Source organism: Anopheles cruzii, chromosome 2, assembly GCF_943734635.1.
Source record: "Anopheles cruzii chromosome 2, idAnoCruzAS_RS32_06, whole genome shotgun sequence".
NCBI classification, from domain to species: Eukaryota; Metazoa; Arthropoda; class Insecta; order Diptera; family Culicidae; genus Anopheles; species Anopheles cruzii.
The window spans coordinates 37,310,311-37,337,214 of NC_069144.1; the positions used below are offsets into that span (position 1 = coordinate 37,310,311).

The window sequence follows — 26,904 nt, forward strand, 5'->3', positions numbered from 1 at the left end:
GGCCGAAGGTAAACGGGGTTACCGGCGGATTGTGCGCTGCCAAGACACGCTCGGGAACCCGGCACGTTGCGGAGCGTCATGTGCACAAACATCCGAGGATCAATAATGTGTCCGCTCCTTCCAGCCCAGACACTCCCTTTGTTTTCGCATCCCCAGAGCGAATTGCACCCCCTGGTCGCCTGAGGGTCAGCGGCTTGGTGAGGGTGCATGAGGGGGAAGTCAATAACGCGTGGCTGCCGCGCGCGCTCTGACATCATGCCCACGCGATGACGGCGGGCTATTTATGGTAAAAAATAAAATACACCAAAAAAGATGTGTACAATCGCAAAAAGATACATCCCCTCATTCACACACGCACGAGAAGGAGGGCCAAATGTGTGAAACCATTTATGTTACTAATGACTGCGCGAATCGATAGCATGCGCGGGGAACACGGAACGGCATCCATCATACCCCGAGGAAGGACGTCTTCAATGCGCCCCGTCGACGAATGTGAGAGGTCGGCAATAAAACATAACGCCTCACCATCGGAGCCGGCGGACCAACAAGGATCACAGTTGGCGATGGATGATCGGGAGAATGTGCTCATCCGATGCTGCCGCCGCCGCCACCGCGATGTTTATGGATAAAATCGTTTGTCACCAATGGTGTTGCCAATTTCCGAGACTCGATGAAAAGTGGCCACACTACCGGCCGCTGGGCCGGTCTGCCCGTTGGCCTTGGCGTGTGCTCGTGTGATTTCCGTTCCGCACTTCAAGCAGCGAACGAACCGAAATCAATTATTCATCATTGGCCCTCATCATCGTCATCACCTTCGGCGTTCCGTTCCGTTGCCATCTTCGGGTATCGCTTGGTTCGGTCGCTGCCTCGTTGGGGTCGGTAGGGCATCCAGTTTAGACACCCACGGGCACGATCGGATTGTGTGGGATATTTGTTTTTTCCCCCTGCCTACTCGCCCAATCCGGTATCGATATGCACAGGCAATCCGGATCAGTGGGCAACGGTAACAACTTGAAACATCATGCTGGATGTTGGATGAGTGTTTTCTTTTTGCTTATTTACTTCTTCCTCGAGCATAACAGACACACTGGTCGTGAACTGCTAAGGTCTTGTCGTATCGACCGCAGATTGAAACACCAAACACCTTTTTTTGCAATGGCTCCGTAGTGACGCAACGCATGCTGCTGCTGCTGGGGTTGTCGGTCGGATGTCCCATCGATCGACCACGGGTTGTGCCGCACGCTGTATTAGCAACGACGCAGCAACCCTAGCACTTGCACCAACCGCCGCACACAGCCGCTGAACTCGAACGAGCAGCGCACAAGACCACTTCCGTTCTTCGGATCATCGATTGCACCGCGCGCGGTCGGATGGATGGATAATTTCCGGCCTGCTTCCCACCGGGCGCTTTGTGTGGGGTTTTATCGCTGGCCCGTATTTTTCGTTTCGCTCCCGTTCATTGCACATTTCCATTTTTGTAGGCCAAAAACTAAAACACCAAACAACTGAACTGGCCAAGAAAACCACTATTGAGCTCACTGTGTGTGCACTGTGTGACCACCCCTCTTTACCTTCTTTATCGTGCAGGTGCAGGTGCCTGCTTCGGTAGAGACTCGATTTTCAGCACCTCCGCCCACTCGGGTGACCATATAATTTCCAACATATGAGAAGCACCTTCGTCGTCGCCGCGCACCAATCCGAAACCTAGCGCAAGCGACACATTCTCGGGTGCACGGGATTTAACGCTTCTTCTTCGGTTTGCCAAACGATTACACACACGATTTACACGATAATTTTACATCGAAGCAAAGAAAACACCGATCGACCGCTGCTCCCCGCGGGTTAGGATGCCAATTCGTGGGCGGTCGTGCAGAGGAGGCTGGGAAAAACACGCGACACCGACTTTCTTCGCAGCGTGTTCAAGTGTGTTTCGGCTCGAAATTTCTCTTTTGTCGAACCCAATCGATAAAGAAAATGTTTGACGTTTCGGGAAGATGTTTTTCTTTCACTCCGGTGCTCTTTTTCGCTCACGCTCTTTCGCTCGCTCTGGTGGGAATTGTGCACACACCCCGTTGCAAGTTCTACGCAACTACGCGGCGCAAACAGTATGTGGTGGAAGTAGCGAAGCAGGCGGGAATTTTTCTGGAGGTGATTTGCTTGCAGTGGAACATTCACGCAAGCATTTGAACTAGGTGGACTAGATTCGATTGCTAAAGCTAGTTTCAAAATGTTGTGATAACCGGTGTTGATAACGGAAAGATTGGGAAGAACGTGGTTGCGATTAATTATCGTATGATGTGGAAATGAGCCGTCGAGTAGAAGGCACCCTGAACGCAGCGGTGACGTTTCCAGTTTCGACTTGTCAGTTTTGTTCACGGTTTGTGTTTACAAAAAATCCGAGACGGTCGGGAAAATAATCGCAGATTTTACATTCTTTTCTGCTGCTACAGAAACTCGAGTAAGTTTAAAAATCCGACAAACTATTTCGGCAACGCAGTATTTCATAGTTGAAAAACATCTAATCAATGTAAAGATGGAAAAACAAAGTCCAATGGTTGCTAAGCAGGGGCACGGCACGGTGACGTGTACCAAGTTTTGCGGTGTTGCTCCAAAACACGGATAATGTTTTATTCATTTGCTTACTAAATTTTGGTTAGAAGTTTTACAAACATTAGCGTGTGTGACGTAATCCTTGCTTATGGAATGTCCATTAACTTGGAGTCATATTTTAAATGCAACATATAGGGATTTTGATGAGTTTGGCCATTGAACCAGAATTGATCAAATGTGAACCAATCCACTTACTGATTTTTGTTTTCGATTTTCCAAAACAGATCCTGCCACCATCATGATTTCCGACGTCCAGCTGGCCGTGTTCTGCAACGTGTTGGGAGTGTTCCTCTTTCTGCTGGTGGTCGGCTTCCATTACATTAACGCCAACATGGGAAGGTAAGCTTGCTTCTTAGAATCGACTGAATTCTTTAATTTATTCCGCCAAACGATTCTTCTCTTCACTCATTCGCAACGATAGCATCCGAAGTGGACCGGGTTCGAGGCACAAGTGAAAATAGGCCGTGACATGCCGAATCAAACACACACACATTCTCCTTCCCCGAGGCCATTGGGTGACCGATGGGCCAATTTCCGTACGTTTGCCGGTGCCGGCACCAAATAGTCTAAAGAAGTTTCTGTGCTTCTCACAGATGCACAATAAAATCTCTCCCCAAACATCATTAAATGCTGGCCAATTGGTTTATTCTGAGAGAAGCCTGAGAAACGAGAAATGTACCTATTTACAACGCGATTCTTGTGGTTTTGTCATTTCATCCAAAAATATATTTTATTCAAAAGACACTTTTCTTAAAGATTAATATTCAGTAAAAGGTTTGCTTGTTTTTCACAATTCACCGGTCGGTGGTATCGTTGTTCGTTGTTCTGTTGTTCCGGGTTCTCTTTATCCAACTTGCCAAGTCGTAACTCAGCTCTCCTTATAACAGCCCCGTGATATCGTTCCACCTGCCGCGTTCCACTCTAATACTCGACCGGTTTTAAGTAGGAGTTTTCCTCGGTGCAACTTTTTGAACTGAAATTAAACAAAATTTGCATAAAACAAACCACAAGTCTGTGGTCATTGAATGCGATGGTTTCCACGTACCAATGGCTGTCCACAACTGCATTCAGATCGATGGTGGGTGTGCTCGTTTCTCCAGCGACTGTCCGCTCCTGAAGTTGCTCGACCGTGTGCACGATTTTGGTAAATGTTGGCCGTTCGCCGGGATGCAAATTCCAGCACGAGTACATCAGTGCGTAGCTGCGAAAGTAATGGTAAAAAATTATTCAATCCGCAGGATCCTGGATTGTTTACGTCTCACTTACAGTTCCTCACTGCAGCTCTTCGGTCGCTCCATCCGATAGCCACTTTCGAGGTAACGTAACAGCTTGCTGGTCGATATTGACGGGTAAGGACTTCCGCCGAGGGTGCAAATCTCGTACAGCAGTATCCCGTACGACCAGACGTCACTCTGCGACGTGTACACCTGGTGGGTCATCGATTCCAACGCTAGCCACTTGATCGGCAGCTTGCCGTTACTTGTCTTGCGGTACAGGTTTTCCTGGTAGATATCGCGGCTCAGTCTATCAAATCATCAGTCAATGTTGATTATTATAGGTTACAGTTTTTCGTACAACCAAATCCCTCACCCAAAATCGGCTATTTTCACCGTATCAGTGCTGCAAACGAGCACGTTCCTTGCGGCCAGATCCCGGTGGACGACCTTGTTGCGTGCAAGATACTCCTAAAATAGAAATAGAGTTTACGGACAAATAAACAAATTGAACTTTGAAAAACTAAAACCGGTTAAATATCCGGTAGGCAATCTCATTACCATTCCGAGAGCGATTTGACGCGAAAATTCCAGCAGCTGGTCACTGTTCGGCCTGTGGGGCTTATCAAGTTCCTCCGCCGACTCCAGATTCTCGCTGTCCTCGGGACATCGGTGATAGCAACGATTCTCCACCGAGTTCTGGGTCAACTCCCCGTCCACCGTGTTGTGTGGGCAACTGCAAGGTTTAATTTTAATATTCCCCTTCATCGATCCCTCGCGCTCTTCCGGTTGCGTCGCACACGAATGTTCTTCGTCCACTATTTCCACTACATTCTTGCAGGCATTGGTGCAGGTCCCCAGCTTCCGCTCGTGATCGCCAGTCGTGCTACTATCACCTTCATCGTTGAAAAGGGTGTACAGTTTGTTTTCGATGATTTGCGGTGCTCGGACAGGCCGCTGACCATCCTGCAGCAGCTGCTGCTGCTTCTGGTCGCTAAAGTTCTTGTACGTGAAGGACTTCTTATCGTTTACGAACGAGGTGTCAAAGTTGAAAACATTTTCCGGCATTTTGTCACTGGAGAGCGCTGGTGTTAAGCATTCGGACGCCGATGGCACCGTTCGGACGTCGGTGTGGCCAGATTCAATATCGCCGTCTGCCTCATCCTTGTCGGTGGCCCCAGTATCTGGTGAACGACTCGGAGGCACCGTACGGTTGGCACGGTTCTGCTTCTGTAGTCGTTGCCACTGCGTACGTAGATAGTTGAGCAGATTTCCGTGGCCACAGTACTCCGTCAGCAGCATCATCTTGCGGACATTCTTCGTACAGTGACCGACAATGCTGACGATGTGAGGATGAGTGCCAACCGATTTCATCACTTCCATTTCCCGCCGAAACTCGATTATGTCTTCCACCCGAGGGCAGTCTTCAGGGAGGAACGGGGGAAATTCGGACAAATTAGGACAAAAAGGTTCTTTTAACAGTCCGCATGAAGGTCTTACCTTTCAGCATTTTCACAGCCACTGGAAGTGGAGTGTGTTCGGGAGGATGCAGGACACCCTTTCGCACCAAACCAAACGCTCCCTCACCGAGGAGATCGTGCAGCATTAGGTGATCGCCGTCGATCTCCAACTCATCGTTGATCGGTACCGTTAGTTCCGGAGGAAACGGGCTTGATGCGAGCAGTTCTTGTAGGTTTTTCGTTTTCGTTTCAAACTCGGTGCTCGGATCAACGGGCGCTTTCTGCTCCAGTTCCTAGAAGTGGAATTGTAACATTTATCTGGTGTTTCGATTTCAAGAGTCATATTGCTCGGAAACCATTATGCTATTATGAGCCTTGAGTCCTTCGTTTGTACGGTCTCTTGCCCTAGCGCACGTGACCGTCTCTGAATTATGACACGTGCGTATTTAATACTGGGCCCACAGTGGACTTACCTTGAAATACTCGCATCGTTCCACGTTTCTCTTCAGCTTTGCTCTTCTGCGGCAAACGAGTGACACAGATATTTTTAGCAGCCCGATCAGCAGCACCGGAGACAGGATGATGAAAACGAGCTTTGTCCAGATCCAGGTATCTGCTGGCGAGTGGTTAACACAGGAAGGGCCACCCCCCCCGCCCCGGATTATGATAAATCGATTTCGAGTCATCAAGGTTACACCACGCGCGCCCCACCAACTTACCGGGAGTGACACGCCCAATGGAAAGGGTTTTAATGACATTCTCCTTCGAAATGCCCCCACTGGAGTACGCCGCTATCAGCACCTCGAAGTGTGGTCCAAACATTTCGAACGAATCAATCACCAACCCTACTGCCTCCTGCAATGGACCGATAATTAGCCGCTGTATCCTGTTTCGAGACGAACACGGGTACGATCACTTACCCCCGACACGTTTTTTGAGATGGAATTCGCGGTTTCTTCGTTCGGTGATCCGTGCAAATCAAACAACCGCACGATGTAGTAGTCAGGAATGATTTCTGGACGATCCCAGCTGATGTTGACCTTGTAGTGATCGTCAGAGAGCAGTTTTTCCACCACCCGGATATTCTCTATCGGTTCGGGTGCTGTGAATGGACGGAATGGAATTGTGTCAGTCCGTGCGTCCACGCGGCAAAGCTTACCGGGAGTTGTGGTTTACCGCAGATTTGGGAACCGTTGGTCTGCTTGGCACAGTTGGGCGTATAGAAAGACTGCCAGTGGAGTTGACTTTCGCGCAACATGTTCTGGGTGTTTTTCGACCGAATCGCCACCATGTAGTTGGAGTTTAGCTCCAGCGCTTCCATCGTGTATCGGTACAGGACTTCTGGCTGCGAATGGTATCATGCCGTATATTAAGCATTCCCGCGCCGAAGAGTTAAGGAGGGCGGCTTACCTGCTGGACGTCCACTGCTTGATGGTGAAATCCCGTCGAGTGTGTCGCGTGGTACAGGATCTCGTAATGACACGTTTTATCTGCATCGGCACACGGAATTAGTGGTTAGTGACCCTGCAGAACGCACCTCGCACCGCCGTTAAGCACTCTTACCCTTGGCCGGAATCCAGGAAATTACGGCATCGACGAGACGATTATTTTCGGCATTCGTTACAAACTGCTCCACCTTCATGTCGATGATCGTCCCCGGCTGGTAGTCCAGGGGCAGTGTGCGAAATTGTTCCTTCTCAGCGTAGAAATACTCGTACTCGGAGGTCAGCATCGTGGCGGTCACGTTGTACCGCTTGTTGGGGCTGAGATTTTCGATTTTCACCAACGATGCGTTGCTCTGTAAGTACCAGTAGAAGAATCGAAGGTTACATTCCGGGGTGCATAAGTCGTTTTTTAAAACAAAAATCATATGAGGAGTATTTTAAACGGCCAATTCCGCCTAACGTCTGGTTCATTTCGGCCCATTAAAGGGGTTCCGCGAATGAACGGATCGTGCTATGTGGAAATCGGTTTCGGAGCCTGCGTTGCTCGTGTGTAACGATGGCAACGCACACACACACACACTCTCACAAGGCCGCATGCCGAAGTGTATGTGTGGCACCGCGCGCCGTAAACCGCGGTTTGATTTCTTTTTCCATTTGACGTTCGAACGCATCCGCGGCCACAACTCCGGCGAGCACGGCGGTCTCGAAAGACGGTTCCAGCGCGCAGTGATGGCCACATAAATTGCTGACGTTGTTGATGAGGTGTCGTTGCGAAGAATGTTTCCCTTTGCTTTCGGGGTGCGAAACGAGTTCGTGAATCAGATATGGTGGTGGTGCCAGCGCAACCACGACGGATGCTGTGGAGATCGTTGCTAGAATCTCGAATCTCCACGGTGAGTCGTGCGGCTTGTGAAATGTACGTTTCAGTGTAGAAAGTGTGTCAACAAAGCACAAATTACCTGGAACGTGTTTGTGCGTGTGTGTGTGTTTGTCCGATAACGTGTGTGCTTCGTCGCCCAAGCGCTAAAGTGCAGCGTTAAATGGTTTTTTCTCCATCCGTAATTCCGACGTGTGCGCTTCGTGACGATTGTCAGTTAAGCTAATCGCGCTAGGAGACTGCTTACTTCGGGGACAAAGTCACCGGATTCGAAACATTAGCGACTGATTCATCTCGTTACCTCAAAGCTTCCTCTCAATCATCGCATACCGGCGACCGGTTTGCGAATCGGTTGCCTGGCAACCGCCGAAGCGCCGAAGCGATGTCGTCCGCTTCCAAGAGCAAACCGAAGAAGAGCAGCAGCCTGCGCATCCTGTGGATACCGGGGCGGAAGAAGCACAACCGCAAGGGAACGTTCAACGCCACCAAGAATGGGCTGCCGCAGAACTACGGGAAGCAGCCGTGCAAAAACGAATCCTGGACCCTCGGTGGACCGCTGAATCATAGCAAAATCATAAACGCGTAAGTGGTCCCCTCCCGCTTCCTTCGCACGGTTGATTGGCCCCCGGTGTCTGGACGCTAAAATTTCGGGCGGGGTGGTTGGTGTTTGGTTGGGCGCGCCCCGCGTAGCCTGTTTTGCCAATTCATGCTCATCCCCATCGCCGGGTGTACGTATGTGTGCCGGGTGGTGTGCTAACAATGCTTGCATCGTTTTTTCATCTCTTTCTCAACCGCTATTTGCATAACCTGAAACACTTGCCGGCGAACGGGCACGATAGTGTGTGGCCAACGGCCAAAGGATAAGGTATTGCACTCGACGACCCGCACATGATGGTTCCCGGCGTGACTTCCCGACCGACAGCAGCCGGAAATCATGGGGTTTGTTTATGGCCCTCTCGTTCCCTGCCTTCGTACTTTCGGTTTCTTTCCTACCGATTCTGCGATAGTTCCGATGGCACATATCGATCAGATTGGCACCGGGTGTCCTGCGAAGCTACGAAACAAGCAGGCGACGCTTGATAGGGATTTCCAGTCCTAACATAGCAGGCGCTGCACGCGAATTCCTCCGTCACGAAGAGTATCCGGTATCGGTTGGAAAAAAATGGCGCTTACGTTGTGCTGCAACTGCAACTCTCCCAATCTTGCACTCGATAGACTTACCGAGGTCAACGCTACGAATGTGCTATGTATGCGCACATTGATTTCAAGGGCCTCCCATTGGGTCCCTGTCCCCACGCCTATATCGTCACATTCGCGTGTTTCGTCTATTGCGAATCAAGATGACATTGCAATGGGGAGCAAATAAAGCAGAAAAAACGGTAAACACGTTTCGCGCCCCCACACGGCAGCAGCAGGTCGGTCGTGGGACACGCGGTGTGTCACCCGCCCGCATGACACCGGTCCTCAGGTCCCAGGTGTATGTGTGCCCTACCGACGACGACGCACGGTGTGTTCTCGTTGCTAGCCGGCCCGCGTTTTAAAGTGGCTACACTCTTGATTCGCGTGGCGGAACCGATACGAGGATGGCCGCCCTCGTATCGCTCAGTATCGTTCCGGCAGCCATCAATCGATGGTCTCTCGAGTCGGGCGCCCCGAAAAGTGCGAACACCGTACGCCGAGATGTGCAGTCAAGGTGGACGAAAGGATAACGTGGTCCGGTTCCGGTTACCACCGGCCGGTGCTGGACGGAAAGTGGCCCAACAGCAGCAGCAGCAGGAACCGATACAGCTCGTGCGAGTCGTTCTTCGGTACGGTAGGCATAGAGCAAGTGGCCAAGCTCTATCGTGACGTGTCCGACTCCGAGCTCCGTTGGCCCCGTTGGCCCTGTTATTGGAACGGAATTAAAGTCGCGCACACACACAGATATGGTTGGTGGCCACCAACGGCGACAGAGTGATCGCGTATTCGCGTCTGTTTCGGTGGAATTGTGCGCATCTCCGACTGCCGGCAGCCACGTGCCCTCGGAACGGGGGCCCGAAGTTTTGTAACACAAACGGAACGGGCGCGTTATGTGTCTCTGCCGGTGCCATTATGTTGACACTGGAGAACACATTCAACCCCCCCGATGCTGCTGGCGTTGCGTTTAACGCCGAGCGACAATGCTGACGCCGGAGCAATCGCGCGAACCGAAGGCCTGCCTGTGTAACATGATCGTCGAGATCGTCGCGCCCGGACTTTGAATCCACCGTCCCACTCGTCGGGTCGCGGGTTGTTGAGTGAGGCGGGGGGGAAGTCCGGGAAAAAACAAACACAAACGATCACAACAATTATATTCCCTCGGTTAACACAAACATTCATAAAGAACGCCCAAGAAGAGGCGCTCATCGCGGGCCGTGCCGGGCCGAATTGGTTTGTTCGAACAATGACGACGACGACGGGCATCACGATGATGCTGCTGCTGCTGATGATGATGAAGATGAAAGTGTTTAGCAATTTTGTGTGAAGTTTAATACGTTTGCCAGCGTGAGAGCTCCGGCTCGTGACACGATCGCGCAGCGCATTTTACGTGACGCACGGCCACCGCTGGCTTTCAGGGGGTTGTAGAGAAGTAACTTAATTTATGGAGACTTTAGTCAATTACACAGAAATTCAGGCGATGAAGCGATCCTTTTAAAACCCGCGACTGATCGCGATCGCTAAACCATTTATGTACTTATTCACGACAGCATCTAATTGTAGAAGTACTCCAGCAACTTCAGCACACAAATGAGGTCCAAATGAGGTCGTAATGCTTAGCCTACATTTTATAATTCATTTCCGTGCCTCAATAAATAAAAAACACTCTTCATAAAAGGAGTTAATTATGGAAACAATGCCGCGTCTCACGATGCTTTGCACCGAACCTTCCCTGGGTGGATTGGACCTTGGAAGACTAGCCAAAATTTTTGCAAACCTGTTTCGTTTCTTTTCGGCCACTCACATACATAATGCCACCCAACGACAACGACGGAGTCCGCATCGCAAGAGAGAGATGGAACGAGTGTGCGAAACGCGGCGGCCGGCGGTACGAGGTCCGCACATAATATGGAAACCGAATCGTTTGGGGCCCTTCCCTGTGGGGCCTCCTCTCCCCGAGAGTCTGCCCGAGAGTTGTTTCGCGTTTTTGTTGCGCAAAAAATGTGCGCGATCGGGCAAGGGGCCGCTGGGTGGCGGCGGGCGGGTGATGCTCCGTCTATAGGGTTGACCTTTTCGGCAAGGGCAGTGCAGAAACTCCGGCCATATATGCGCCCTACGTGGAGGGCCAGTTAAACGGAGGGGTCTGGTTCACACTTGGAACTCGCGGTCGCGCTGATTGTGGCGGTGTGCGCCTAATTGCTGCGTGCTCCAATTGTCCTATGGGGCAAAGCATGGTCAGCACTTGTTATGTTTCGTAATCACCGAACGTGCTAACCGGAACTGGAACTAGCATATTGGTGCTGGAATTGCACAATCATTGCACTACACACACACAGAAACCTTTTTGGCCAGTGATGCGTCGTAAAGTGTTAGCAATCCGTTGTAGAAACTTTTTTTTCAGAGATCTGCACGAAAACAACCTCGATCTGGCCGGGATCGCGACCGCCACGACCGGTGCGATGAGTTTGACGGCAATGGCGGTGAAAAGTACCGAGCTGGACACCGCGAACCACCTGGAACCGATGCCCTCTACCTCGCAGCAGCAGCAGGCGGCTGAGGAAGGAACCACTTCCGGTGGATCACCGCCACCGTTGATCGCCGTCGGTACGATCGAGTTGAACAATTTGAACGGCGATGTCGCAAGTAACAAGGTGAGAATGGCCAACCCCGAAGGAGTCACGCGGGTGCTAAATAGTTTGTTTGTGGTCCACAGGAAAAGGAGATCGCCACCAGCAATCAGTTTGAGCCCCTGGCACTGATCGACGAAGACGAGGAGCGCGAGGAAAAGGATCGCAACTGCTCGAACGCCCAGTCGTCGTCGTCGCTGCTGTCGTCGAACAACGATAACCGCTCGTCGGAGAACGTACACCACACGGACACGCTCGCGATCGGCGACCAGCACCGACGGCGGAGGCGCCGGAGTGCCGCGTCGAAGAAAAACAGTGCCGAGGATATCGATTCGATCGATCAGGCGGACAGTGCGGTCGACCCGCTAGCGCACCCGCTGGGCGAACGTGAAACGGCGTTCGATGATTGTGATGAAGAGGAGGACCACCCAAGGAGGAACCACCAGCAAGCGGGATCCGGCCATCCGGTGTCGGTCAAACGACGGAACAAACCACGGAACCGCTCGAGCAGCCGGCGGCGACAGCAGACGCCAGCGACGCCGGAATCAGTGATTCTGCAGGACGAACCGGATGGCGAAGTAAAGGACAACAACGAGGTGTTTGAGAAAACGGTCACCTGTCTTTATTGGGCGCTCGCTTGTTGGGATTGCAGCATCTCGTAGAGCGCGGCAATGGTAGAGTATTTATGTTATGAACACGCAACGCTATAGCTAACCATTAATTAGTTAGGGAAACTTGGCCGTCATACGGCCGTCTCCTCTTCCCGACGAGCTAGGATAGATGTAGGATGTATACAGGAAGGGCAACCTCAAAGGAGTAGAGTGTAGAGTGTATTTTCGAACCACTTTTTGTCGACGGATTTGAGCGAACGCCGCACGGCGGCTTGATGTTGCGGTATTTTGGACAATTTTTGACAAAACAGGCACCGTACCGATCGGAACGGGGGGTGTAGAGCAACGGAAACAACTAATTTATGAAGCAACAAACACTGATTCTAGACTTAAGCGAATCGATTTTTATAAACCTAAACACCGAGACAAGTACGGGAGATTGTTTTTTGCATTTATTACTTTGTTTCAATCCCGGAATGTAGAGTGGAGGTTTGTGGAACGCAAGCGGCGGAGGCCGCCGGGTTACAGATTGTAGAACAACTTTCGCTTGTAAAGGTACAGCGCGACCAAATTCCAGACGGCGGTGTTCCAGAGCGCTTCCAGCGTGAGCATCAGATGAGTGTTCATCGAGCCGATGCGCCAGTGCCACGGTAGCATCCTGTGGAACACTGTGTGGCCAACGTACAAGATGATGGCGTTCATCCCGGCGTACAGGAATGGGCGACCGCACCAGACGCGCCGTGTATCGATCGCGTAGTAGCAAGCGAACAGGAGCAAGTAAGCGAGTGAAGCCGTCACCAGGACGTACGACAGTGACCAAAGGTTCTTGTTCACGGGCAACCATCCGTCGTTCTTCGAAAACCCACACAACGCTCCGCCGGCCAATCCAAGGCCCAACGACCAGAGGCCGAACCGTTTCAGGCGCTGCCGGTGGTCGGTGAACGACAGGATGGTCGCACCGCACTGGACGCCCAGGAAGACTTGCAGAATCGTAGGCAGACACCCGAAGGGACCTTCCGGGTCGAACGGTTGACCATCGTACACGTAGCGGGCCGTTGGATGCTGGTAGAGGTGAGCCACACCCAGCAGCATCCGATCGATGTACCCGGTGATGCCACCGGTGCAGTTGGGATACGCGGCCATGAGATGCTTCCCGCCGGGACCGAAGTATCCTCTGATGGTGTGTTAAACCCGGGGGGAAAGGTTGAAAGTGAGACGAACGTCATTGCGACATGGTGCGGCTGTGTTACGTTACCTGGCACATCCGGGAGCGGAAGCGAATAGCATCACACCGAGATACACCGCGATCAGTAACCCCACCGCGAGCCATTGACGCGACAGACGGATAATGTCCACGTTGGCCCGAACGAACCGGTGCTGCGACGGTACGACCTCGCGGTGACACCAAAGATACAGTAGCGACACGACCAGGTACGCCACTCCGAACCGCTGCAGTACACCGAACAGGCGTAGATTGGCAAAACTCGGACCATTGATCGAGTTCAGGCAAAGCCCGATTAAGAAGAGCTTAACGGAGCGCTAGAAATCGGCGGATCGAGAGTGAAACATGAGCAGTCGATTAGAGGCAGGAAGAGAGCATTGGCTCACTTACGATCAGAATAGTGACCGCGATCGTGCGCCGCGGAACGTTCCGTACGAGCTGGCTGCGCAGCGAAATCGGCACGCAAACGCCCATGATAAACAGAAACCAGGGAAACACGAGATCGGCCACGTGCAGACCGTTCCAGGTGGCGTGCTCGATCCACCAGTACTGGCCACCGCCACTGTTGACGAAAATCATCAACGTAATGGCGATGCCCCGGAACGTATCCAGACTTTGGAGGCGCTTTTTGGGCACGGACTGCTGCTGGCTGTCCGCCGACGAATCACCCTTATCTTCCGAAGCATCGTCCGTGCCCTCCGGTCCGGTGCTGGTGGCCGATGGTTGAGCCGCGGGGACACTTTCCGCTTTGAATCGCCGCAGAATGTAGCGTGCCAAATACACCAAACCGCCGATAGCGAGCATGAGCAACAGGATCGTTAGGAAGGCTGCAGAAACAAAAGCAAAGACACGAACTGACGCCGGTGAAAATGGACATCCCGGAATCCCGGCTGGTCTCGTATGGTCTCTTACGTAGATAAATGTTTACCGGATCCTTGACTGGCCCGAACGCATAGCTACCGGTGGGGCTGATACGAAAGTCGTAAACGCCGAATTCGCCCAAATTCATGCTGTCCAACTGGCACACGTAGGTGCTTGGGAAGAGAGTTTGACGGGATTAAAGCGTGGGCTTTTGTGACCTCGGTCGCCTGTTAACCTACTCGTTGTCGTACGAATAGCTTCCCACATCACGATCGTGCACTCGGAGTCCCAAAAGGCGCGACGTATCGATTTTGAATACCGAATAATTGCGGCTGTCGGTCGGAACATGCTTCCATCTCGTGAAGGGACACTATCGATAGGAGGACGACATGTGATTAGCACCGAAGCGGTTCCAACCGGTTCCCGGTACCTTTTCGCATTCCTCCGATAGTGTGTACAGATAGTAGCCGTGCCTGGGCGTTCCTGGCTCGTTCGTGAAGGAAACGTTGAAAAACGCCTCATCGACCGCCAGCGACCAGAGGTCCAGGCCGCGAAAGTAGTGCTCAGTGTATTCGATCATCTCCGGCCCGGCACTCCGATGAAACCGGAATCTCAAGGACACTTTAACTGTGCGCGGTCAATGAGAACCGCTTTGCGAAAACGGCAATCTCACCGAACCTGAACTGAATTTGAACTGGTTGGTGGCTCGATCGAAGGGCGAGTCTCTTATAAAAAATATCGATAAAATAATAATAATAATAATAAGTAAATAGTCCGAAAACAAACGAAACGTCAAACAAACGTCATAACAAATAACAAACTCGTTTCGATGTTCGAAATCATTTATTTTTTCGAACTTGATTTTTAAGTTTGAAAGGACCAGTAAAAGTGAAATCAGGTAACAAAACAAAATCGCTTACAAAATTATGAGTGTAAAAAAGTTTGTGTGAATTTTGAAACAAGTAATTTTTATCACTTGTTCGATTTTGACAGATTAATTTTCGGAATTTACGCAGCCCGTTAAGAGTTCACAAACGATAGTTGTTAAAGGATTATGTAGATAAGCTAAAGTAGTTGATACACTTCCAGGGTATTTTCAAAGGGTACCGTTTTCATTAACCACGCCGAGCACGATTTATCAACAACTACAATTGGGAAAATGTGTTGCGATAAGGATGCAAGCCAAATATTCCTGGAAATGGATCGATGAGAGGGGTAATTTAGTCAACCTTCACACCGGACACAGCTTTCCATACCAAAATATCGATAAAGGTCCAAAGTCAACGTTCGAACCAGAACAATGCAATAAATGAATAAAATCAAAAGCGCTGAATCAAAAAAACATAGTTTCACTATTTGATGTGTTGACTAATTCGGCCGATTCTACAGAATCCCTCGTGTCCTCGTAGACCACATGCGAAAAGGGGGAGTTTCGAGAATTCAATTTCGCGGTCAAAGGAATACTTAAAAATACTGTGACCCGCGGGCAGTGATCTGAAATGGAAAATCCAGCGGACCAGCACACTTTTACAAACCTGACCATCGCGAGTAGGCGCGCGGGTGGGTGGTAAATTAAGCTCAATCGGCACCATCACGGGCTTTTTCCCGTGCCTGATTCAATGACATGGCAGCAAACATCAAACGTGTCCTTTGCAGTGAGACGGCTCAACGTGACGCTCAATCAAACACCAGTTATTCAATCTGTTTCCGTTCCGCGATCCCGTTTTCAAACAGACTGAAACGGAATTTGATTGAGCAGTTTTAGCCACCGTCCCGCAGCCGCTGTTCGTTACCTGCGCCGCGAGAAGGAGCACATTTTCCGAGCTCGTGCACTGTTTCCCTGAGGCGGCGCATCGAAAAATGTGCTTTTCATTGTGAATTTATGCACACCGCACAATGCAATAAATTACTCATGCATCGTTTGTGTCCGTGTCCAACAATGTAGTGACTCTTTAGGGAAAGATTTGAACGCATGCTGTAAAATGGAACATTTACGACGCGATGTAATGAAACATTCTTCACCGTGGCCACGGCTTTGAGCCACCGATTGGAATGTGGCTCAAGGTGGCACGGCAAGGCCCTGGACGAGGCCAGTAATTAAAAGACCTACTCACCATGTAGACAATCCGGTCGCCAAGCTCTTCGCCGCTTGCCTGTACCTTCACCAGATAGATCGGATGGGCCATGGATCTACGGTGCGCCAGATCGCCAGCACTCTGCCCGGTATCGGTTTCCGCTTCCCGGTCCGGCACTAATCCCGACTTCCGATGGTTGCTGCTGCTGGCTCCTATTGCACGCCTACTGCGTGCATACTGCGTTTGATATCCTGACTGTGTCACGGCCTGCTTCGCCCCACTTTCACTCACGCCAAAGTTACTCGGAAGTGCATTTAATTGGTTCTCGCTGGCCTCGACCTTCGCCGGCAGACCGCTTTTGCCGTACAAGTGTGGTGGGCGGGTAGCCGTGGCCTCGCGAGCAGCATCGTGCTCCGCCACTTGGATGATGAGGTTGTTGTTGTCGCGGCAAATAAGACGGATGCGTAACGATGGGTCGCGGCGCTGCACCAGCGGTCTCCAGGCGGACAGGGGACGGCTGTCCTCGGAACACAGTCGGTAGCATCGGACGAGACCCTTCGGGAGTGGCCATGACGTAGATATCGAGCGACCAGTTCGTAAGGATCGGGAAAGATATAAAAAGACAGATTCTCAGTAGAGGCCCTGGTAGAAGATTTCCCAAGTGACGCAATGAATCCAGACGCCCGACTAATGCCACTTTTAAAGAGCATCCATCCCTACGGATTGCAGCTTCCCGGCTTACCTTCAGATCGGATGGTGTGTCCGAGGAAGGCACAAGGCCAGGTTCCGCCTGCGCATCGATTGCGCCCGTCATGCAGGCGGCAGTGCATGCACCGATTCGGTACAGGTCCTGGTCTTCCCGCTCATTGTGCAGCAGTAGCTTATCGCAGTTGATGTTGTTGGAGAAAAATATCGTAATGCACAGGACCTGGACGTACTTTAGCACGATCACGTGCATGCTGATGCCGGGGATGCAAATGTTGCCGGCACCCAGCGAAAAGCAAGGACACGATTGGGGCACGAATTGGGGCAGCCTTGTGGTCTGGCTTGGTCAAGGTTCCACCGCCCGGGTTCTATTAGATTTATCCGACGATGGTAATCCGCAGTGCTGGAGTGCTGAAAGTACAGGACCAGTTTAAAATTAGAGTGATTTTTTTACTAGTATTTCGAAGAAAATCGTTACGTATCGGGTTTACGGGGGAACAATGAATCATTTAATACCATTAATTTAAAGTGCGGTGGCCTAATCAGTACTTCCCTACTGCTGAGCGGACTATGTTAATTATTGTAGCATCAATTATTATCTATCGTTTACATTGTTCAATAATTAAAACCTCGTTTGCAACACACTATCGTATGTTCCCGAATTTAAAGTTCATGTCAAAAGTATGATCCATTATGTGGGCGTAATTGCCAGGGGTTAGTGGAACCATAGCGTTAAGTGATGTTCATGTAAATAATTAAGCTTGAGGCAAATTTGCACAGTTTGAACACACCAACATATTGCTAAATAAAGGGTTCTCTCGGGCGGATGATAATGTATAATTAGACTGTGTAATGCCTGATTTATGAATGAAAACCTCTGAAATGATTTCACATTGCCAGCTATACATGTTTCACCTTTTACTGGTTATTTGTCCATATTTCCGTTAAAAACCAAATGAAACCGAATGCGTTTCATATTAACGCTTTTCGGCAACTTTGAGTAGCTTATAGTGGATCATCGCTTATCCCCCGACATAGTGGCATAGGAAGTGCCCATATGCCCTGTGTGACTTTTCGTTTTGGGCTTTTTCCAGTGGCCTTCAAACGTAAAGTTATGGCACCACATTTAGCGTGATTCCCGATGTTTCCAGTCACCGTAACCTCGATCCATTCATGCTTGAAACGACTGCATTCCGGATTCTTTCTCGGAAATTAATAGCAAAGCACTAGAGACTGCATACGGGGTGGCTGTAATCAGACCCCCCTCAGGCAAAGGCTCATGATAACCCCATCGTCCACCCTGTGCTCGACTAATTAAGCGTAATTGAAGCGTTAAATTTGAAGACTGCACATTGATGTTTCCGATCTACCGATTATTTGTTTTGCTGCACGCTCCCAGCATCGTTTGAAAGGGAAGATGCTTTTTAGAAGGGAAGATACATACTGCAACGCATTTCTAAATGCCTTTAACGGTTTATAGCACACCAAAGGAAAAGGCTTCATTTTGACAGTTAAATTATGCCTTACGAATTCACAATTGGACGTTCGAAGAGAGTGATAATACATTTCACGATAATTTATGTTCTTTTGATGATGTACTTTGCTTTGGAATATATATCCTCCCATCGCAGGAGGCAAAAGATCGGTGATAATTTACGTGTGCGGATTGAAAGATTCCTCACCTGCACTCACTCGCGGCAGTTTGATAATTACCGTTCGATAAAAGTATTTATTACCGTAATAGGTGCCTGGAGTGTTAGACGTACGTTGATGGTGGCAATGTTTAATCAAGCATCCATATTGCACTCCACATTGCGCTTGATTGGCGCGAGCAGCCTTCGCGCGATGCTGCTTAATAAGGATACGTGCCGGTTGACAAGCATTTGCAAACGAGCGGTTAAGCTGGTACCCCCTAGGAAAAGCAATAACGAAAGTTGAGCTCTGTCCGTGATGGCGACGTTTCTCTGTCGAATCTCTTTATATTTTACTATTTTTTAAACCACATGGACCAGTTTGTCAGCCATTTCAAAGAAAAGTATTTATGAGATACTTCAAAACGTTCTTCGTTGTTTCTGTTTAGCGATAAGCCAACTTATTATTTTCACCCTGGAACGCGCTTAGCAGAGGACCAAGTGATTCTCCCCCACCCTTTTTGGACACTTTTGGTTTCATCAGGGAGCTGTCAGCTCACAATTCTCACAGTTTGATAATATAATTTCAAAATAGCATTCACGGTAACATGCCAGTAAAAAAGCAATTTCAAAAGTTTTCTGCACACGTTCGATTTGACCAAAGCTTCGAGTCGATGAGCCAAACGCTGCATAAACGGATGTTGTGACATTCGTTCTAACTACTTTGTAAATAGTTTACATATTGTTGCCACCCTGTCGCCGTTATCCAAGGAAAGTTAGCTCCGAAGGGAGATTTGTTTCTGCCAGGACATCTCCCGGGACGGCAACGGAAGCATTGGTCAAAAACAAGAACGGAACTGTTACCGCCTTTCTGTACGATTATCGTCCCGTTCCTCTTAGGTTGGCACTTTGTAAAAGTGTAATGAGTAGGGAAAGATTCCCGTTGCTCAACGTTTAACAATACAAAACCATCGACGAACAGGATGTTCGATGCAAATTCTCGAGCTTCGGAGTGCATCGGGCTGTGCAGTGATTTTCGTGGGAACGTGGTAGCGGCAGACAAGAAACAACTACCAAAGTACTGCTCCTTTGCGATGGAATTATTCCGTAACATATATTGCTTCCTGGTGAACACAGGGCGTTTGTTCATCGGTGCCTGGGAAAACCAGGAATCGCTCCAAGGATGTTGTGTGCCTAGGATATTTGTAATGCCCACTGCCCCAAGGATCATATGCAGTGGTTGTGAAAAGAAAGATATTGCCACATGCTTAAAGATGTGGTAGCAAATTACCTCTACATACTTAAGGTGTGGTCAAAACCCATAAGTAGTTCATGCTCTCGACAACCACCACGCAACCACCATGTTGTCGAGTATCATGCGTCTCCTTTGGTCGTGAAATCTTTCTCTGCTTGTAAAGAAACTCATTCATTTATTGAGCCGGTAGAGACTTATCTAACAGTAAGAAAAATAGAGGTTTGTTGTGAGAAAAATAAAGAAATGCAAAGGGATCAATTTAGTCAATATATTTTGCGAACATCTTCGTGATTGTAATGGTTATCCGTATTTATCATGAAACATAGCTGTTTTTAGATGAAACAACTATGCTAAAATCACAACTAAATAAATGTTTCACTAATGAAACTAGTCGATACCGAAAAACAGGAAAAAACTGGACCCATGAACCCTTGCAAAGGTCCTGTACCACATCGTTCAATGCCACAATGCTCTCAACACTGTGCAACTATTTTAATACAACTATAATTGGGACGCGTCCGTGGCAACAAAACCGTTGGCGTAAGGAAATGGAAAATCGCTTTTCATTGACATTTAACTGGCGCATCTTTACTAGCATGTTGTCGTTTATTGTTGCAAAACTGGGATCTCCACAAACACCCATCTCCATCACCCGGTCAAAGTGTCGTCAAAGTGGCAATAGCAGCAAAACTTTTTGTTTATGTCAATACCAGCTCGCATTCTAGGAATGGTGCGATGGTTGATGCGGAAAATGCAATGTAACTGTAGGCACTGTTGCCTTTCTTTGATGATACGAATCGAGGACGCGACGAGGACACGAAAAAATTTATCTGTCTGTCTGGGCAGAACAGTGCATCCTATTGTAAGGTATAAGTAAATTGGAAACATGCAGTAAAACAAATTCAAATTGAAACCGGACTCATTTTGCTGACAAATTTTAGGACGTTTATACTTTGCTAAAATTATTTTGGATTAATGTAACCTAATCTCGAAGCTCCACTGTTGTAGAAATTTAAGCTGTGTACTGTTAAAAGCCCTGTAACATATCTTTTTTTCCAGACGTTATGCAACGCTGGTCATTTCCATCATTGCGCGATTCGGTGTGCTTTGATGGTACATGTGCCGATCAAACCAAATTAGGTCAGGTTCTATGGTGCACACGGCCGACATAGCTATCGATTCGTCGGGTCCTCAAGTGTCCCAAGCAAGTGGAAACCAAACATTTTGTTGAAAACACGTGACACACAAACAACATAGAGCCGTGGCCTAGGACCCTAGACTTATTCTCTGCAGCAACAACACTAAACCCAATCGTGTCCCATTACCATTAATCTAGAATCAAAACAACAAACGGCTATGGCTTTTGGGCGATTATAGTCCGACGCATTTTCAACCGCGACTTAACTTTCTGAGCGGAGTATCTGGTATCTTTCTTCACGGCCAGGAAGCTACACCGACCCAATAATGGAGATTGTAGATTAGTTGAATTGACTAACGAACCACCCCCGGGGGGGGTCACGGAAACCGACGAAAAGAGCAATCTGATTTCCAAACACTGATCGACGACGACGACGGTACGCGTACCTTTGAGCCACCGAAGAACACGTGCGCCGCGTCGTCGTTTGATTAGATGCGCGGCCGCCGATGATGGTGGTCGTGGTGATGGCCGATCCTTCAATTCGAATACGTTACAACCAATTTGCGTTTGCTGCGGTAAGGTTTTGATTCTACGCTTCGTTTGTGGTGCGATCACTGATCACTCGTCGTCGTAGTCAACGTTCATAAGATGGCTGTTTAAAAAGGTTTTTTCACACTGGGATTAACAAACAAACAAACAATAAAAAGGGAAAAATTGCATACAGAAGAGAAGACACTGCACATACTGAAAGAAACCCCTGTCCTCGCGCACTCGACTCGGGTGTGTGGATTCGGGTGAAAAAGGTCGGGACACGCACGACGACTGTGGCAGTTGCCCTCCGATCGCGGTGCACAAGGACACAAGTGTTCGGTTTTCGCTAGACAGCGATCGCCCCATTCCTGCCCTCTTCCCGAGCTTCTCCACTTTTGCTAATTTATGCACATTGAAACATTGGGACACGGCGCGCGTCGCGTAACGAGCCCGATCGCTCGACATAGCGCAATCAATAGTCGCGCACTTCGCGCAGTCGAAATCACAGAAAACAACATGGCGCCGCGGACCATGATCGCATCCCAATGCGCCACTAACACCCAGCCAATCGGGCCAGAAAGGGCCAGACTGGCCCGGCACTACACTTTCGGTTTGATTTTTTTCGATTTCAACATTTGACCGAATAACGAACGGGAGCACAATTGATTGACATTCCATCTTTCAACCTTTCGCGAACGCAACGGCCACTCAGAACATGCAGCACAACGGGGTGAAATGCGTTTGGATGGTTGGAAAATGGAACGTGGAATTTCGCGATTTCGAGCGTAACCCCTAGCAACGGTAACCGACGCACGAAACTAAGCTGCCCCAGCAACTTGAAGTAGCACTAAACTATAACCCGAGCCGCAAACCACTGTAAATCCGGTGATAGCGAAGGAAACGAAACCGAAGAAAGCAGGAACCATCCATTTTTCCAACCTTCTGCTAGCTTTGTCGATCACCACACAATGGGCATCGGATTACGAAAAATCGCATCACAAATCGGAACGGCCGGGGGGTCACGACTAGAAGTCCGAATTCCGAAACACAGGAACCTCGGTCGGCTCGGGATAGTGATTAGCAAACCGCCATCATTCGCACCGTGCCAATCCTCGCCAATCCTTTTCCTATGTGCGTGTGTCGCCGCTGCCGCCGACAGAAAATGGAAGACAATTGGTTAACGTGTTGTACGGCAACGCCGGTATCGGACCCCGGCGGATGGCACGGCGTTAATGAGGATAATCTACTTTCACTTTTACGGTGCTCCGGGCTCCGGGCTCTGGTTGGCGTTTGAGGATTACCCGGAATGGTCCGATCGGAGGTATTTCGGTTCGACACCCGGTGGACGACGACACGGAAGTGCGTCGTGTGTGCGATCGATCGGTTCGACTGTTCACTGTCAACTGGGCCGTGTGCGAGCTTTCGGGGGTATCGGTGGCCCCTGATAGCAGCCGATTCTGCCGAACGGATTACACATATCGTTGGCCATCGACAGCACGAGCACTTGCGTGGCCGGTATCGGTGTCGGTCGGCGTGGTATGCGTTCCGGTTCGCTATGCGTGTCATGCGTCTGGCCGACCGGAGAGTCTGAGAACGAGAAGAATGAGAACAGCTCCCGCCGAGAGGGATGCGGTCGTCGACTGCACTTCCCGAATGCACTTCGGGAAGTGCATTCATCGGGATCTGTGATAGCGGAACGATATTCTCGGAGAACCATGAATGAACGTAGTACGTCGGGCCGTCGTCGGTGTTTGTGTTGCTTTATTGCTCTAGGTCAAGGACTGCCCATGGTGGGTGGTCTGGTTTTTGGATCGGGGAAGGCTCACTGCCGGCACGGAAGCGGAAGTGCGCAACAGTTTGTGTCAACGGGTTACGGGTTACGTCGGGTTACGGGTAAAACACAGTCAACGGGTTACGTAGCACAACAAATAGTGCCACTAATCGCAACTAATAAGATGAATGGAACAGTTAGTATGAAGGAAGGAAAGCAAAAATATCACGACACTGATTAAGGAACATATCAAAGTGAAGAAGTGACGAAACATTTTCGTACGTAGGACAAACAGCTGGTAACTGATTATTAAATACGGTGAAAGACCATTTCCATTTACATAAAACGAAAAGAAAGGAACCGACATTGTTTTTAATTGTGTTTTTAAAGACAAACTTTTTTATGACAAATTTAATATGCACGCCAGATTTTCATTTGTTTGGTTTTTACATTTTGAAAAGTAAACAAAACCATACTCTTTACGTTGTTACATTGCTTTGTAATCGATATCCCGTTTTGTACGTGTTTTATTAATTACACAAAATACATTTTTAAATTAAATCTCCACGTGGAAACTTTGAACGCCAGCGAATGGCTGCGTACTTTTCGAATCGCATGCAATCGTTTGGCCGCACGCAACGTTGCTATAAAATGCCATAAATAAAAATTTGCTGGCCAAGTTTTATGGTAAATGATTCCACTGTTCTCTCGGTAGATGGCTCTTAGCAATGTTTGATTTTTTTTTGAAGTTGTGAACCGCCGGTTTTTGCATGGCAGTTTAGTGATTATTTCCATTGTGTTACAAAGTAAACAAAATTATCTGCTGCTTGTAAACATACAAACACACAAACACACCCGTCAGCGAGTATGTTTAATTCGCGCTCTTTGTGTTGATCCTCTAGTGCGGTGTTTTAAGTTCTGAGCAAATCTACAGTTCAACACTCAGAATTTGATAAGCAGCGTGCCGTTCCGCCTTTTCACTTGCATACTCCCAACCCACCACTTGCGCCCAACCCCCCCAACGCCCCTGCGATACGATGATAATTCACGGTTTGGCGCAGCGCAATCCGGAGTAGGAAGTGAGTGAGAGTAGAGAATGAAAAACGAAACCCTTGCTTCTGGTTTCATTCTACTATTTTCCCAGTACCGTGCCAAGTCATTGACATCACGTTGCTGTCGATGCAGTTGCTGCTGCCCCTGCAATTGCATCGTGTCATTGCGTTGCAACCACAGGAGACCGGTTTATCTGTGTGTCAGTAGAACTCTCGTCTCTCGTGTGCCCGGCCTTGCAGTCTCGGGCCCTAGACATTAAAAAAGGCCACAATGTCAACCAGTTAGTGTACGCGGCGAAAGCCGAGGCGGAAGCGTGAGGCAAAAGGTATGCTCTCGTTTGCCTTGAACTTGAATTCCTTTCCCGAGAACGGAAAACCGATTCCGAGCTTCCTTCCTGCCAGGTTTAGACAGTGTCCTCTAGCAGGGAGCAGCATCGGGGAGTTGATGGACGATTCGCTAGGCACCGAGTAGCCATTACTACTTAGAATAAATTACGTCTCGATTATCTCTCAATGCAAATGGCCCCTACCGAGAATTCTAACACCTTGAAATAATGATGCACGATGAGTATAGTACTAGAATTAACCTCTCACCACTGAACGGGGCAATTGATGGCTCAGCCTTTCGATACACACATTTATGCGGTTTCGAGTGAATACTTTCTGCACTTTCAAGTGCACCGCCTTGTGCTTAGATCCTTTCGCTGTTTCCCTCCTGATTATCCAATTATCCTTCCACCAGCTGGACATTCTCTATCCCGGTTTCCGAGTCGGAAGAGACATCAAGTATCCGTCGATCAATTCGCGAGTTCTCTCTTCGATGTGTGTGTGTGTGTGTTCAACAATGCGATTTCCGTTCTCACGCGACCACTCTCCTGCGCCAAGCACCGTCGTGCCATCGCCGGTTCGCTCGAGTTCTCGGCTCGATTTCAAAAAACGACTCAGAAGCGGATAACCCTTCGGACCGTCCGGGCGTGTTGTTCCTTTGGCCAACCGGCGACCCATAAAGAAGCTATTTTTGCTTCGTGTCGCGATTCGTCATACAGCGTGCGCACTTTGTCAGTGATCGTTCGCGGAAAATTGGACCGAAGAAAAGTCTACTCCACTGGACGGAAACATCATGAAAGAGCAGACCCTTCAACTGACCGCCGACGAACGTGGTGAGTACGGAAAAGGGTTACGTGTTACAGCGCAATTCGCGCCACAACAACAACAGTGGAAAGTGAAAACAAATCACGACGGATGCACCGGCACGCGAATTTTCCTCTCTCGGTCCGCGATTCTGCGCAGTTGATGCGCGCCAAAGTGCAGTATAGTGCAGTTGCAGTTGCAGTGAGCAAACTGCGCGCTCACTGGCGTGAGCATTTCTCACCGTGGGAGCTGCACGTAGCTGTCTGTTTACCCTTTCATTAGCGCAGCGATCGAACGCGGAAAGTAAATATGTATCCATTACAAATATTTGCGAGCCTCGGCGCACCACAACCAGTCGTCACCGGATTTCGGCCATCTCTTCCTTACCTCTTCCATTGATTGGACGATCAAACTGTGGAGCCTGAAGGACAATCGACCGTTGTATTCGTTCGAGGACAATTCGCATTATGTGATGGATGTGGCATGGTCACCGACCCATCCAGCTCTGTTCGCCGGTGTCGATGGAGGCGGACGGCTCGACTTGTGGAATCTTAACCAAGATACGGAGGTACCGACGGCGTCAGTGACCGTCGAAGGACAACCGGCACTGAACCGGGTTTCCTGGACACCGTCCGGGTTGCATGTGACGGTGGGTGACGAAGCGGGTCGCATTTACGTTTACGATGTGGCCGATAATCTGGCGCATCCACGCATGGACGAGTGGAACAAGCTAAGCGCCGTATTGTATGATCTGAAGATCAACCAAACGGACGAGTTTGATGAGATGGATAAAAAGTCGCCGGTCCCACAAAACACGTCGCTCAACTCGCTCACGTCGCTTACTAGCTCGCCGCTCATATGAAACCCAGTGCGGCACCTATGAAAACAGTCACCAGAACTTAAAGTAGCATGATGAAATGGAGAAGGAAGTATGCTGATGAATGGGATGTTACGAGAGAAAGATAATCTAAAGTCTGTACTGGCATCCCGTATCTATTCACTGTTGACTGTTTATAATACTCCTTTGTGCCCCTTCGTAAACTAAAGTTACAATATGCGGCGCAGCTTACAACATACTTATTCAACGTGTTTCGTCTCAACGGTCAAATATGTATTTTACGAATAACACAACACTGCAGAGAAATAAAGTAGTGGGTTCTTATTCAAGCCGTCGCGTATGTTGCGGCGCATTAGCATAAATTCGACCTTTACATTGCCTGAATCAAACGGAGATCTGTTCTCTGATTCCATTGTAAGCTTTACACGCTTTGTCGACAGGCTACAGTTCGAGCAGCTCTATTCACGCACTTTTCGAGCAACCGAACAAACTGTCAAAGAGACTGGAGCATAAGTTTTGTTTACAATCAAAGCGGTTTCGTTATTCATAATAATGTCCACATTTATAAAAAGGAATCTTAAAAACAAGGGTGCACGAAAGCGCAAACAGTCGACCGATTCAGGTGAGATGCTCTATATGCTAATGTGGCACATTTTTACCTAACCCAAATCGGG

At 49.3% G+C, this 26,904-nt stretch overlaps 4 protein-coding genes across 5 annotated transcripts; 2 read left to right on the forward strand and 2 right to left on the reverse strand.

The window, feature by feature from the left end:
- Positions 1–2,381: 2,381 nt before the first annotated feature.
- On the forward strand, positions 2,382–2,953 carry LOC128267934 (dolichyl-diphosphooligosaccharide--protein glycosyltransferase subunit 4). Its single transcript, XM_053004898.1, has 2 exons — positions 2,382–2,458; positions 2,835–2,953. The coding sequence occupies exon 2, from the start codon at positions 2,849–2,851 to the stop codon at positions 2,951–2,953; it is 105 nt and encodes a 34-aa protein (XP_052860858.1). The 5' UTR covers positions 2,382–2,458; positions 2,835–2,848.
- A 559-nt stretch (positions 2,954–3,512) lies between these two features.
- LOC128278996 (tyrosine-protein kinase receptor torso) lies at positions 3,513–17,136 on the reverse strand. Its single transcript, XM_053017717.1, has 14 exons — positions 16,921–17,136; positions 16,218–16,733; positions 6,848–7,082; positions 6,695–6,774; positions 6,461–6,629; positions 6,205–6,386; positions 6,004–6,139; positions 5,758–5,900; positions 5,325–5,577; positions 4,386–5,248; positions 4,201–4,295; positions 3,877–4,134; positions 3,656–3,811; positions 3,513–3,583 (listed from the first exon to the last, which is right to left on the reverse strand). Exons 1-14 carry the CDS (start codon positions 17,134–17,136, stop codon positions 3,532–3,534), a joined length of 3,354 nt encoding a protein of 1,117 aa, XP_052873677.1. The 3' UTR covers positions 3,513–3,531.
- Positions 7,582–12,362, forward strand: LOC128269041 (uncharacterized). 2 transcript variants are annotated; one of them, XM_053006382.1, is made up of 3 exons: positions 7,582–8,188; positions 11,169–11,433; positions 11,496–12,362. In XM_053006382.1, exons 1-3 carry the CDS (start codon positions 7,989–7,991, stop codon positions 12,069–12,071), a joined length of 1,041 nt encoding a protein of 346 aa, XP_052862342.1. In that variant the 5' UTR covers positions 7,582–7,988; the 3' UTR covers positions 12,072–12,362. The 2 variants fall into 2 exon arrangements, with proteins under 2 accessions (XP_052862342.1, XP_052862343.1); XM_053006383.1 differs by having other exon boundaries at positions 11,184–11,433.
- On the reverse strand, positions 12,483–14,768 carry LOC128269040 (heparan-alpha-glucosaminide N-acetyltransferase). The gene is made up of 6 exons (XM_053006381.1): positions 14,534–14,768; positions 14,343–14,473; positions 14,155–14,276; positions 13,633–14,069; positions 13,276–13,559; positions 12,483–13,194 (listed from the first exon to the last, which is right to left on the reverse strand). Exons 1-6 carry the CDS (start codon positions 14,681–14,683, stop codon positions 12,543–12,545), a joined length of 1,776 nt encoding a protein of 591 aa, XP_052862341.1. The 5' UTR covers positions 14,684–14,768; the 3' UTR covers positions 12,483–12,542.
- Positions 17,137–26,904: the final 9,768 nt, after the last annotated feature.